General features: G+C 40.1%; 1 protein-coding gene across 1 annotated transcript; it reads left to right on the forward strand.

Moving 5' to 3' along the window:
• The first annotated feature begins 8768 nt into the window (after nt 1-8768).
• LOC146304883 (protein boule-like) lies at nt 8769-15249 on the forward strand. Its single transcript, XM_084713319.1, has 11 exons — nt 8769-8911; nt 11065-11193; nt 11529-11620; nt 11767-11821; nt 11927-11993; nt 12187-12338; nt 12454-12528; nt 12634-12669; nt 12751-12867; nt 13187-13279; nt 14958-15249. Exons 1-11 carry the CDS (start codon nt 8858-8860, stop codon nt 15066-15068), a joined length of 981 nt encoding a protein of 326 aa, XP_084569445.1. The 5' UTR covers nt 8769-8857; the 3' UTR covers nt 15069-15249.
• The last annotated feature ends 203 nt before the right edge of the window (nt 15250-15452 follow it).

The raw sequence follows: 15452 nt of genomic DNA on the forward strand, positions 1-15452 counted from the left end.
TTTGGAGAAACACAGAGGACCAGCATGGCCAAATATTGCTTTCTTTCAAGTAACCAAACTCCATAGGCGAAATGAGTAATTTTACAGCATAGAACACAGGAGTTGTTGACCTCGATCTGGTAGTTAGTTTAGGTTATTGTGTGACTTTGGTGAATCCAAATTGAACACCAGTCACACAATAACTCAAACAAACTCACAGATCGAGGCAGCGGTAGACCAATAACATCTGCGCTCTGTGAGATAAAATTACTAATTTTTCCTATGGAGTTTGGTTGGTTCACAGAGAGTGACATCTGGCTTCTTTAACAGTGGTTAAATGTCAGAAAAGGGTATATAGCAGCAAAATACCTCATACAACCAGACTTGAAACAATCCAAACTATTCTTTTATGCAGTAAAAGTGGAATAAAAAACATGAAAAAGTACAAAAACATGGATTATGTACATTGGTAGATGAGTGAAGAATGAGTATAAGAAAACTTTAATTGCAATTTTAATAATTTAGCACACTAAACTAAATTTGTAATTATTTTTAACTGGTTATAATTTAGTGTTTAACACCGTAGCAGCAGGGGTTTCATGCATTTCAAAAGCGGAGCCCAAACCCGTGATGGGAAAAGGTGAGCTCGGCTACTTTCTGTATCACAGAGCAGCTTTAATGTGATTTTCAGCTCTAATTAGAGTTAAGTCACTTAGTGTGTTGTAATGATGTTTGGCTCACAGAGCAGCAGACGCCGTCCATCAGCCAAATGAAATATTAAACTGACCTACCGCTGGATTACGTGTGTGTGTGTGTGTGTGTGTGTGTATTTGTAGTTGTGTCAGGAGACCTGTGTAGCACACTGCGCGTCCATCGCTGCCACATACAGTAAAAACACGCACAAAGAGAGAGACGCAAAAACACACACATACACACATTTCTGACCTACATTCACTATACACAAACAACAGGGTGTCAGAAGGGGCAGGGCAACAAATGTGTGTGTGTGTGTTTGTGTGTGTGTGTGTGTGTGTGTGTGTGTGTGTGTGTGTGTGTGTGTGTGTGTGCTGGGGGTGAAAATCTGCAGGTGCACTGGGCCGTGAATCTAATGCAAAATTAGTGTTATCTTCCTGCCAAATAATTCATGATCCCGCATCCGAAATGATCGCGGAATGACTCGCCTTGTCATCCCCTCGGTCTCTTTCACTCTCCCCCATGAACCATGATTTATTCAAAATGTCACACGGAGCAGAAACTAGTAAATAAGTACAGCTGCAACTGGCAATTCTCTGCTTTGATCCCACGTGACCTTTAGGCCTGATTCAAGACACAGACCAGACATAAAGGGAAGTGACAGGACAGTGACCCCGACTTATATTTAACATTTTCTGCAGTTTTACAGTGCTTCTAAAACGCTAAAACGCTTCTTGTAATGCAATAAATTACAGACACTGTACTTAATGTAAAATACAATTGACAACGATGAGTGAATGAGTGTATTTCTCCCAAAATGACATATTTGACCGGTGCAGAGTGACAGCAACAGGCTGGGCGTTAATTGATTTTAGCACAAACTGTAATCCAAACAGAGACAGCAGTTCTGCAGATATTAATGGTGCATTAAAGAAATTTAAAACTTTCAACCAGAAAGGGCACTCTCACTTTACGCTTCTTCTCAGTCTGGTATTTATTTACTCTCAACAAGGCTACTTAACACTTCATCATAGCTTGAGCACGCATCCTCCACAAATCCCAAAGTCCATTAAATCCCAGACACATCTTGTTCTCATCGTTTACTTTTTGTCTCTGCATTGTGGTACTTGTTTGTCACTGCTAACCCTAATGTTGCAGGGATGCAGAGAGACATGTGCTACACCGGCTAAAGAGTCGTGACAAAGACGAGAACCTTCACTGGCTTCGCGCATAATCAAGATGGAGGGAACGCAACCAGGAAGGCTTTGCAGTGATGGATGGGTCGGGCTGGATGATGCCGCAAAGGGTCAACTTGTTGTGATGACCCTAAAAGTTCTTTAAATCAGCACAATGACATGAATAAAAAGGGCCGCGTGTTTGTTTTCGTCTGGTGCAACATAGTCAAAGTGGTCGAGGCTGCGCTCTTTAAAATGTTATTTACAGAGACCCAACAATGCCCACCATGAGCAAGCACTTGGCAACTGCGGCGAGGAAAAACTTCCAGGCCGTTTGGTGGGCAGCAATCTGCCTCGACCAGTCGGGTTGAGAGAGAAAAAGTGCGTTCCATTTTACCTCAGAGGTTGGAAGTCGGAGCTGGGAATAAAATCACACTTGAGTTGACCGCGTTCCAGTACAACAAGTCGTAAAAAAGCACTTTTTTTATGCCGCACGCACACAAACACCATAGTAACGTCCACAGATATAAGTTGGACAGCGCTGGAGTCTGAGGTCAGGGTTGGTGAGGTTTCTCCGACTCTCCAAGTCAGTTCCACGTTCCAGCTGAAATTTCCAACTGGGAACTTGAAAATTCCGACTTCCCAGCTGGAACGCGCTACACGTCCCTGTGCCACCTGGGGTTATAGCCGCTGTGGGGTTGTGGGTAATGCCAAAGACCGTGACGACAGATTAAAGCACTGTCGTGTCAAAAGGGAAGCCCGGCAAGATTGATTCCCTGTCTCCGACCCTGATGTGGGTTCTTATCCCGGAATCGTACCAGAGGTGTGATAATCACAGTTCTGTACCTCCTACATCCAATAATAGCTTCAGTCATTTTTCAACCAAAAATGTCAAACATTTGCTCGTTCCAGCTTCTTAAATGCGAGGGTTTGCAGTTTTATTTTGTCAGTGAATGAAGAGTCTTTGGGTTTTAGATGACTGGTTGGACCAAAGAAGCGATTTGAGGACATCGCGTTGGGGTTTTTTGACGATTTACAGACTAAACAATTAATTGATTTATAGTGACAATAATGAGCAGATTAATCGATAATGAAAATAACTAGAAGTTGCAGCCTTTGATGCAATAAATGTATGAAAAGGTAAGGAGGTAAAAAGAAACAGCAAGGAGACTTGGCTTCACTTTTAGTTGGCTGGCCGGAGCCCAGCTGAGTGTGTTTACTTTATTGTAGGTCAGTGTGTGTGCACACCCACTAACTATAGCCAGGGCCCCAGCATATAAAACCGTAAATAATATGTCTACATTTAGAGAAATCATCGGGTGTCGCTGTGGAATGCAACACCATTGTGGTGAAGCGAAAGAGCAAACAACCGCTGGAGAAAGCCAGAGAAAGGACAATACACTGCAGTTGTGTGGATATAAGACGCAAAGTGATCGACACGTTTCTTTTTACTCCGTCAGTGTAAACGCCTGTCATGTAGAGTGTGTGTTAACATGCAGTGTTTGTCTAAATGTTGTTTCAGGAGGATAAAAAAAAAAACACCCACAGAGAAAACACTGAACATGAGGTTTATTACAAGTTTTACGTGTAACGCTTCACACTAAGATGTCTGCATTAGTCCAAATCATGTGTCCGCAAAGAGAACAACAAAAGAAAGTTTCCTAAGATTAATCCCCTGATTCTCATCCTTTTCACTCAGACATTCTGACACTGTTTGACATAGTGGCACTTCTCCTGCTATGACAAGTTATAATGTCTGCTATATCATCTCCACTCTCTTACACCTGTGAGGTAATTTTTTCTTTTTACCTTGTTCCATGCAGACGGAGGCAGATCTCAGCCAGGCTACACTGCCATCTGTCAGACACTGAGCACATGACAGACCGACATTTATACTGACAGAAAACAATAAAGATAAAGTGCCAGAAAACATGGAACTGGACAGAAATCTGTTCTCAAAATACTGTTTGATATAATGACACACTGATGACATTACTTTGCACAAACTAAATTTTAATGCAGATTTATCTGTTTTGATTTATCAAGTCTGTTTTGATAGATTTTTCTTAAAGGAACAGTGCAACATTTTTGCGTTGCATTTTTGTGTTTTTTGCTCTTATTTTATTTTAAGAAAAATATATGTCTTAATAAGATATTACAGCTAATAATGAGCTATATTGAACCAGTGACAAGCTACAACAATTAATTTAAGTTTTTTTCTATTTATTAATCTAATTTTAAAGGGCTAGTTCTCCCAAAAATGAAAGCCCAGTCAGTCAACAGTAGGAGGCATTTTATGTTTTTATTCTGTTGTCTTTTTAACGTTTGAAAACTGGTCACCATTCACTTCCATTGTTTATGACATTCTGCAACACTGTTTTCCTGTGAAACTGCAGCAGAAAAAACTAAACCTGACCTTCAGTCAGCCTGAGGGTGAGGAGATAATGACCTGCTGCAACAATTTTGTTTGTTTGTTTGTTTTGTTGATTATTAATCTCAGTTTATTTCTATTTCTATAGTTTATTTCTATCTTAATTTAAGTAAGTATTTCTTAAATAAAGTTTTTTTATGCTTAAAAGAAGAAAATGTGAGTATATTTCAGATTATTTGGCTTCTTTCTTGTAGGGCTGTTTCTGCAGTGCAAACATGGAGGGGATAAGTTGGATATGAAGCTACACAGGCGGAAAGATCTTTGTTTTGTCTTGATAAACACAAGTTGACAAGAAACACGGTCGATAGGAAAGCCTTCCTTCTCTGCAAATACACACATTCACACTCAAAGCCACACGTCTCAGTCGATCATATTTGCCGGTGGAGTCGTATGATTGTAAGATAAACAGTGCAGAGAGGGAGGTCCGAGCCCCGCAGTCACCTGAGTGTTTGCAGACACGACGGTGTGTGTGTGTGTGTGTGTGTGTGACCTTGTTGTGCCCTGCAGGACTACAAAGTGACTTCATGTCGACTCGTACGAGCTCCTCTGTTGAACCATCACATCTTGCCGCCCCCGACGCCTCCCCCAGCGAACCCACTGCCATTTAGAAGAACAGATGAATAAATGGTGGAAGGGGAAAAACAGTAGACTGAAACCACAGTGGAACTCAGTAATGGTCAGCCAGGCCCACCACGCCTCAGCAAATGTTTGTCCAAACCTGTTATTTCTGGCATTGTACTGTCTCAAAGAGATCATTTTATTCTCCGAGAGGAATGCAGCAGCTATAAATAGTCTGGAGATGAAGGAGGGGAAATCAGAGATTTGTAGAGTAATTACAGAGCCAGAGTCAAACCCTTCTGTTACGGCTCATTTTTCATCAACCTCTGTCTCCACGACTGTCTGACTGACCGACCCACTCAGATAAAATGGCAGTTTTCATGCATGTCTGACCTGATATTTGACCTGATTCCTTCTATATCTGCTTTCGGCTCCTCTGTGACTCTCACCACTTTAAGGAACGTGCAGCGTTTTGTTGGGAAATATGCAGTTTCATGTCTGTGGAGCGGCTCCGAGACAAAACCGTCGTCACACGAGCAGCACTTGTCAGCTGGGTTAAAAAGAAATCTTATCGATTTAATTTATTTAACTTGTACAGCCTGCAGTTTAAACCCTTGCATGATCAGCCTTTGGAGCGAGATTGTGCTGTGTTGGTCAGGCCATGTTTAACAAAAAATGCTGTTTTGGAGCAAATTCTTAAGGTAAAGATTAATATTTTTAATAATGCACCAGGTCAGATGGTTCCTTGTACAATTTACAGCATGAGCTCTCTGAAAAACTCTTTCAGATCCAATAAAAATTGGTATTATGACAGAAACATCTTGATAAATGAATCGAATCGATTTGGGAAACCCTACGCTTGACCTGCAGTAAAAGTATTTTTGTGCAAAGAGCTCTCGTCCTTTTCCTCCAGCTCAACGCCACATTACAGGTAAGTAAGTGAAAGACAAACCAAATGTCGGATCAAAACAGGAAGTAAAGATCCGGGGTTTGTGTCCAGTGGGACTAAAACAGATGGAAAAACAACACAAACTCTCTTCTACCACAGCAGAAGCTCACACATGTGATCACACAAGAAGGTCATAATAATAATAACAATAATCATTTTATTTTTTATATTATTGGTGGAAATCAAGGTAGACACTAGTCAACACAAAGAGCAGAAGTAAAACAAGTAAAAAACAAACCGCTGACACTCTTTTGTTTTCAGAGAAAACTCAACCAGCCAAGTTGCCCTGACAGCGTTTGTGTTTTAAATGATCTTTGCGGAGTATAAAAGGACTTTTAGCTGGTAAATTGCTGTAATTATCAAACATGCCCTTCTCATTTTGCGCAGTCAGACCTCGCTGGCAAATTCACCCGGCAATTAACAAAAGCTGGAAATGAATGACAAGTAATGGTGTGGCCCACATTACTCAGATGAGGACAAACAATCTGGAGAAAAGGAGGCTGTGATGATGGGAAATGTGCGAGACAGGCGGAGAGGGAAAAAACATCATGAGCGTTTTGTTGAGAGGAAGGGGATCTGCACATTTTTCCGCAATATTATGGACGTGTTTTAGGAAAATTTTAAATCCTGCTAACCCTGTTATGTGTTGTTCGCTCATTACTGATATTAGCGGCGATGAATCGTCCGCTTTTCTCTCAGTTGGAGACACTTTGGAGGCTTTGTGCTGCTGCTTTGTTGTGGTCTGAGGGAGGAGGAGGAAGAGGTGGGGGGGCATAAGATGCAAATGACAGTGTTTCAGGGCACTTTGCCGCCAATCATAGAGAAATTATAGCTCCATGAGGCGGGTACGCCACATCCAAAGTGGCTTCTGGAGGATCGAGAGTGGAAAAGTAGACATGATGAAGCTCTGACGGAGTTGCACCGATCTGCAAGGACAATTTTACTGCCATCGTTTTATTTAAATACATTTTCATTCATCACTCGTCCGGAGGAAACACTCATGTGAGTTTTCAGAAAGTTTGGAACGATGGGCTCATAGACTGAAGGGGAGTTAATAAAAAAAAAATACATATATTAAGTGGAAACACAAGCCTTGTAAATTTACATTATTTGTATCTGTATCTTTTCAACCAATAAAATTACTGTATTCGGATACAAGACAGGAAGTGGGCGTGGTTTGTGCTTTCTACTCTAATATTCATTGGAAACATGATTGTTGTGTCTTCAAAGCATCAGTGATTTAATATTAATATATATGATTCATTATTAAACACTTTTCATCTCTTTCTCTCTGTTTTTAAATTTTTAATTTTTAACTAAACCAAGTTGTAGGTGCTAAACCAAACCACCACCGCCCCTTTAACTGGAGGACATTGAAAAATTATAAAAAGACATTGAAACTGGAAAAAAGAATATACTGTATTATTTTAAACTGCAATGATGCTGTATTCATGTTTCTTGATGTATTTATCTCACTGCAATTCACTGTACTAGAATAATATTAATATTACACGATATTCTAATAATTTTATAGTATTAAATTTAAACACTTGTGTAAAAATATATAAAAAAGTAGTGCTCTTTAGGGCTGCAACTAATGATTATTTTCATTATCAGTTAATCAACGATTAGTGGTTTGGTCCGTAAAATGTCCAAAGTTTAGTTTATTGTCATAAGAGGAGGAAAGAAACCAGAAAATATTCACATCTGATGAACTGAAATCACAGAATTTTGACTTTTTTTAATTATTATTATTATTCAAAAAATGACTCACGATTTATCAATTATCAAAATAGTTTAATTAATTTAATTTAATGATCAATTAATAATTGATTGTTTGATTAATCACTTCAGCTCTCATGCTCTTAATGTTACTGCATTACATTTTAAGAATATTTTTTTTCCAAATAATAACAAGAATATGTGTATTTGTGCTCTCCTGAATTATGTACTTGTATCCCTCATACAAACTAAATATATGTCTGTAAATTATTCCTTTGAAATCTGGTAAAACACTCATTGCCATTCTGGAATTAAATAAGTAAATTTGCATGAATTTAACTCTTTTTTAATCTCTCAGGCTCTCACCTTTCCTTATCTTCATGCTGACTGTATAAACCATTTTTATTCACAGAGAAATTGCGCCTCCGTGTGGACAGATTGCAGAACTGCATAAATCTTGTTTAGAGTGAAAATTACAACAGTTTAAAATTTTAATTCTTTTTTTTTTTTTTTGTATTTTTTTCTCATTTGAATATTAATCATACATTTGTGTATCTATTTACCACAATTTAAGCTGCAAGGAAACACAAACAGCTGGTGTGTATATTCTGATGATATTTATCTCCTTATAAAGCGCCAATAGAAGTTTTCACCCACTTTGGACTTTTTATTAATTAATTTATTTTTATGTTTTATTGTAAACTGCAATTTTAAAGCAGTTTACTCAACACTGTGTAGTAATACCATAATACCATAGTACGCTGCGTTACGGAATGCGTAAGGACATACGAAGAAGGAAATGCTGGATTTAAACGTTGGTTTCACTAAGTGCAGATATTTTATTGTTCCAGGTACAAAGAAGACTGAGAATTACCTTCAGAAGTAAAAGTTGTTGCTAGAAAATATATAAAAAACATTTTTTTTAATTTAGGGAACGCTTTGGGATCGAATCTTGGCGGAACCCTAGATTTGTCAAACTCTCGCGAGATTTGTGACTCATGTCTTAGTATTTCATGCTAATTATATTTTTGTGGTGTGACAACGCTGTGGTTAAGATGTGTGTTGGCTTACATACATAAAACACTCGGTGTGGGTTCGGGAAATATCATGGTTTTGGTAAAATTTATAAATCTCGCGAGATCTTTCTTGGTTCAGGGGTTCCCTTCTGGACACTACGACAACGGAGTAACGTCCGAGGTCATAAACGAGGGTAGGGGCGCGAGCGGCGGAGCTCAGGGGAAGTTTCCGACAGCAGAGACACACTGGCGGTGGTGGAGTGGACACATGAAGCAGAACAGCTACACTGGCCATGATTAATTTGATAAATTTAAAAGTAACACACGTCTTTTAATGACAGAAGTTAACCGGATGGACGTAGCTATGGAGGTGGAGGACCAAAACGCGGTGAGTGAACTGACAAGTCTGAAACTCATCGCCTTGCTAGCAAGTCGCAAGCTAGCATAACAAAGTTTGTGGTAATTAGCTAACTCTAGATTAAACGTTGTCATTTTAACTTGAATAACGTCTCATCATACATTAACTTATGAGTGTTTTCCACCTCACTTTATTAAACTTACCCAGGCAAGAAAATGTTAAATTAGCTTGTGTTGTGTTTAAGGGTTCAAGCCACTGTAAGAGCTACTGTAAGGGTAGGAATTAAATTGAAATTAGCTACGTAGCAAACTAAAGACAGTAAGAGGGTGGTAAGAAATTAAGTTAAGCCCTAAAGAGCATGACTTCTTACTGTTACCTCAAAGTTTAAGGTAACATTTTGCACAACAGTGGAGGTTTTTGGCTGGAAAATATTCAGACTCATAACTACTATTGATTATGTGTGCAAATGCTACAAAAATAATTTCTTCCAGTTGAAAAAAACATTTCTGAATGTCTGAATCAAACATTTTAGTTAAATTTTTTGTTTCTGATTATACAACACATGTGGTTTTTGTTTTTCTTGGTGGTTGATATTCTTATGACATTATTTTGCTATAAGATGACATTATTTACCTGTGTTTTCATTTGACTTGTCAGGTGAAACAGTGAAAACAAATTAATAGTTGGCATTTGCAGTCTCTCCTCAGTGACATATCCTATGGACACTTTTATGATACTGTGTTAAAGGGATAGTTTGGATTTTTTGAAGTGAGATTGTAAAAACTTCTTATCCATAGTCGGTGTATTACTTACAGAAGATGGCGGTCGACACACCTCAGGTTTTGAGAAGCAGCAGCAGCATTGGTGTTGGAAGCTGAGAAAAATGTATTTTAGACATGAAAAAAATTATATTTTCACTGCTTTATCTTGCCGTCACACAGCCTTTTCTGACAGGAGACTGAAGGTATATCACTCATTAAATAGCTCTCTCTCCACCACCAGACTCCTTTGTGAAAAACAGTTTTAACTCACAGAGCACTGGAGCTGCTGCTCTGCCGCTGACTCGATCAGTTACTTTGTGTTGTTGTGTGACTTTGTTGCTTTAAAGGGTTAGTTTGGATTTACCCGAGTCACAATAACCCAACTTAACCGATTGAGGCAGCAGTAGACGACAGCTCCTGTGTTCTGTGAGTTAAAACAATTATTTTTCCCGAGGAGTCTGGTTGCTTTGGAGAGATCGATGTTTGGCTCATATGATGGCGGTTTCTCATCAGAAAAGGTGACAGCAAGGTAAAATGTTGAACATATTATAAAATTTGTAGAGGTAATTTCTGGGTCTAATACTAATGTCAAGGAATTCTGATATCGCTGAATTGGCTGATATTTTTTCTACACATTATTTTATATACATATATATATATATAAATATATATACATACACCCACATTTTTTGTGATCCCTCAAGGCAGAATATTTTACAGTTTAACAATGAACTAAAGTGTTTTTAAGAATTATAAATATCTATATACAACAAAGAAACAAAACATTGCTTAGCTTCTTACACTGGTACTTCTGCTGCTTCTCCAAACTAACAACGTGTCAACCGGCATCTACAGTTGGTAATACACTGATTATAGATAAGTGCCTAATACAACCTCACTTGTTGACTAGTTGATTTTACAGACTGGCTGCAGGTGCATCAACTTTGTCTGACTTAAAAGACTCAAGGAGCTCCTGTTGTTTGTTGGACTTCAGTGTGTGATTAAGAGGATCTGTTAATGGTTTCATTCTTCCCACAGTTTCTAGAAAAAAAACTGTGGAATTTTCTTAGACAAAGAATTTTTTTTCCCTTTGTTTTGTTGTTGCTGTGTGGTTTTCTAACCAGAGCAAATGAAAGATTTAAAATTTTGCCAGTAAGTGACATTGTTGTCTGGTAGTAATGATGAGGCTGGTGATTTTCTTTTGATCTCGCTTTAATAACAGAGCTAAGTGTCTTTATATTCATACCCACACTAATTTTAAAATGTTCTCTGCTACTTACTGGCGAAAAAGAACCACATCAAACACCAGATCCACTCTCTGCTTGCTGTTCAACAAGGTGTTGTTCCTTACTGGCTCAGAATTGGACCACAGCGTCTTGTGATGTTCTTTTACTCAAGTTCACACCCTGCTGTCCTCCTCAGAATGGCAGCAACTCCCCCCCCCCTGGCGATTTACCTCCAGAGAACCATGACGACAGCCCGACCCGCCACAGCCCCTGTCTCGGCACTGTTGTACCCAATCGGATTTTTGTTGGAGGGATCGACTACAAGGTGAGTGCTGCAGATTTGCACTGGCAGGGAGCGTGTTTCTTACTGTAGAAGGGTAGACACTAGAGAGCAGCAGAGCATGTGATTAAGTGATGTGATAGTGGCTGGCACAGACAACTTCTACTGGCTGTTATAAGAAATACAAGGATCCTCCGCTCAGGATTTTTGGGGCTGATCACTGGAAGCAGTGTTGGCCAAACCGTGATCCACCAATCCTTAAATAAATAATTGGAAATGATTCATTGTGGAGCCGGCAAACTAAATCAAAACAGCCACGACTGTACGTTCTTTTCGGATAATAGCACAATCAAAAGTGTGTTTGTGTGTGTTTTATGAAGGTTAATGAGGGCGACCTGCGACGTTTCTTCTCTCAGCACGGTGTAGTAAAAGAAGTGAAGATTGTGATAGATCGCTCAGGAATGTCAAAGGGGTGAGTTAACTGTATCACTCCTGTTGTTCACCCAAAGTGACTGAGTAACAGTGCATGCAGTGCAGTCCATGGCTTTCTAACCTGTATATTTACTTACTGGTAGGCTGTTAAATCCTCGGCTGTTTTGATTCTGTCTCTTTGAACAGATACGGGTTTGTTACGTTTGAGAACAAAGATGATGTACTGAAAATCCTCCATAATGTAAGTAAAGTGTCTTGCAGGTTAACTGAAGGTCCATCTCTGTGGTTTATCTACTTGACTTTACTGTCTAATGTTGCTCCTGTTTCCTCAACTTCTATGTTAAAGGAAAATGGAATCTACTTCAAAGACAAGAAGCTCTGCATTGGTCAGGCCTTTCGTAGGCGGACTTCAGGTAAGTAAGTCTACAGTCTAAAACTGACGTGACTGAACTGAAATGGAACTAAAACTAATGGAAAACTATTTTGCAGAAGGACTGCAACAGGAACCCTTAATTAAACAAGTTATTTTTAAAGTTTCAGGACAGTGATTCTGTCTCTCCAGTAAAAGGCACAGGTTTACTGTTCAGTGGTGTCTCATTTTCCCAGTTAAGAGCCTCCCTGTGTCCAGCCCCACGTGTCTGCTGATGCCCTGCGGCACCCTGAGCCAGACCATGTCCACAGGCTACCCATACGCCTACCACAACGGAATGGCCTACTTCCACTGCCCCAACATGACCCCTCCTCCTTACCACTGGCCTGTAAGTTCTCACTGATCAGACCCACGGTATATATTGACCAAGAAATATGAGTTCTCCTGCTCACAGCTGTGCCATCAGTGCCTACATGTACCACAATGATTTTTGATGTTTACAGCAGCCTGCTCCTCCAGTGATGATGCCTCAGTCCCATCAGCCTGTGTACCAGCAACCAGTTTATCACCACTACCAGGTCAATTCTGCCCTCAAGCAAACCATTGATTTCTCACCATGTCACCGTTTAGCAAGTATAGCAGGGGGTTTAACCGTGTTTCTTCCTACCACACCTTCTCCACAGTGTGTCCCAAACCAGTATCAGTGGAATGTCGTCCAGGTAGGCAAAATAAATCCCTCCCTTCTTTATAGTTCATGAGAATGTGGCCAGTTATTCAGCTGCTGATGTTTTGTTGTCCAGCCGCCGATGCCCTCCGGTCCAGTCATGTATTCCCAGCCATCAGAATACGTGTACCAACCCACTGATGGAGCCTCGGTCCAGCCTGCTCTGCCCGTCATGGAGGACACCACACCAGAGGTACAAATAAAAAAAGAGTGGAATCTTGCCGCTACGCATTAGTTTTAAGCCTGAATCATCATTTTTGACTGTACAAGTTTGTTGGTTGAGAGACACACACTGAGTTTATGTTTAAATAATGTGTTGTGGCATTTTTAAGATTTACAAGATGGAAAATTTCTCAGTATTGTTTATTCTTTAGCTGCCAAACCTCCCACTTTGCTTTGTCAGATATGTGAAGTAAATGAAGTGCTTCATTGTGATTCTGTTGGTAATATGAGTGTTCACTAAGCTTTTTTTTTAACTAGAGCTCACCAGGTCTGTTCTCTTACTTGTGCAGTTTATCGAGCCCAGGGTGCGGCAGATGTACCCGCTGTATCCTCAGAGAACTGAAGGAATGACAACCGTTGTTCTGCAGCATGACCCTGGAAAGGTAAAAGGCCTTTTTTTGTATAATTAAACATACCATCGTCGGGCTGACGCCTCCTGGTCAGTACCATATATTTACCTTTTTCTTTATCGTAATATATTGCACACATGAATCACTCATTCATTCACTCACTCACCCTGCTGCAACCCACTATAAAGTTATGGTAATAATATTCTAATATATTTTACTTAAATATTGTATAGCTTAATAGACTATAAGAATTGTAACACTCCTGTTTTCACAACTTTGAACTCACCCAATTTAATGCAGACTGTTCAGTCTAACTTACTGAACATTTACTCTGCCCCAAATCAGGAATATTAACCGTTAATCGGTTAGCTGACGACTGCTTGTTCATACAATTCAAGCGTATTTTCTCATATGCTGTAGTGATGCGTGGGTTAACCTGTGGGTCGGGCTGCTGCAGGTTGACTTGTTAGAAAACATCACGGGTTTGGGCGAGTGACAAAACAGTGGTTGGACCAAGTTATTAATGACTTCCAGAAACGTTGCGTGCAATATTCCACCTTCTACCTTTTCTCCCTCTTTCTGTCTCCCTCAAACACACACACACATGCTGCTGCCGCGGTGCGCACAGCCAGCTGGCACAGCAGCGCATCCAGCGGTCTCTTTCAGCTCAGCTGATCGGTGCTCAGAGCGCAACAAAATAGTTACAATCCTGAAACTGTGGGCTCCATTCTTTTTCTACACAGTGCAGCCAAACACCAGGCTAAAAAATACATGTGGACTGTTCTGTTAAATTCACTGTTCACGATATGAAGGGAGAGAACGAGAGGGAGGAAAAGCAAGACCCAGTGTTTGTGTCTTTGATGAAGGCTTTCTTGTTTTGCTGCTATTCAACAATGAAGAACACGTTTGGAAAAATGTGTCAGTTTTTTTTAATAGCCTCGATCTTCCCATTACTGTGCGTGGGGGACATCTGACAGCTCCTCTGTTCCAGCTGCAGGATCAGCCCATCGAAGAGCGCCGTGCGCCGAGCGATCCTGACTTTTGCTGCTGTAATGCTTAAAGTTGGCGAATAAACTTCAGCAAAGCCAACAGAAAAAGCATCTCTAAAAGGAGGGTGCTTTGAAATGCCGTGGCAAAGCTCGTTGAGGTGGGAACACCGGACCAGAGCGCCTCTTGCATTTTGCTTTTTTTTTTTTTTTTTTTTTAGAACCAGTTGCCATTTAATGGGTGTCTGCTATTGAAAGCAAAATTAACCGAAGCATGCGTCTGTACACCAAACTGACACTATGTCAAAGACCAAAACACAGTGGTTAAGATTTACTCTGATTTTTGATGGCAGCGTGTGTCAGTCGGTAACAGTTCAGGTTTAATGACGGTTCATTACCACGTCTGTTACGTGACTTCAAACTTGAAAGCTGTAAGTTTTGCTTAAGTTAATGTTATGCTGTTTTCCTGTTAACCTGTTGGACTTGGTGTTAGCATGTTGCTGGGGTGATGTTGACTGATGTCACATTTAAGGACAGTCAGGAGAAACTGAGCATTAAGCCTCGTTTGAAGCAACTAAATAATAAGTGCAGTAGGTCAGATGTTTGTAACTGTTTTACAGTTTCTTTTGGCCAAACCATAATATTTTTTTCCTTAAGTCTGTCATGTTTGGATCTTTGTTTCTTCAAATGTTCGCTTCATCTGACAGTCATATTTTTCTCTACAGAATCAGAGGTTTCCTCGTTCACATGTCCATCTGAAGTACTGGCGACACCGCAAGGACATTTACTACTTTCCAGAAGCAGCAGAGCCACCAGATGCCTCAGCGCCTCACTGAATTGACGTGTCACGGATCCTGCACCGCAAGTTCAGTCCTTTAATGGACACGCAACCTGCACCTTACAACATAATGCAGTATGTCTCCTGACATTCTTAAGATGTTAATTTTATCTGCTCAACTTGTTCCCACCAACTCTCCACAACCAAGGTAAGCTCCCACCTAGCAGGACTGAGTAGACACACAGTTAAACCATCAGGACATTTAATACTCTGTACCTCACTGTATGTACAGTGGTTCTGCTTAGTTTCTGCTTCTTTCCTGGGGCCCAGAAAAATCATCTGTGACACAGTGAGCAGCTCACTAACTGTCAGTCATGCTTGAGTGATCGGTTTGCTTCAAAACTCAACTTAAAAAGCCGAAATTTATTTATTTAATTTTTTT

The sequence above is a fragment of the Lutjanus erythropterus genome, chromosome 24 (assembly GCF_056507025.1).
Source record: "Lutjanus erythropterus isolate fLutEry1 chromosome 24, fLutEry1.hap2, whole genome shotgun sequence".
NCBI lineage: Eukaryota > Metazoa > Chordata > Actinopteri > Lutjaniformes > Lutjanidae > Lutjanus > Lutjanus erythropterus.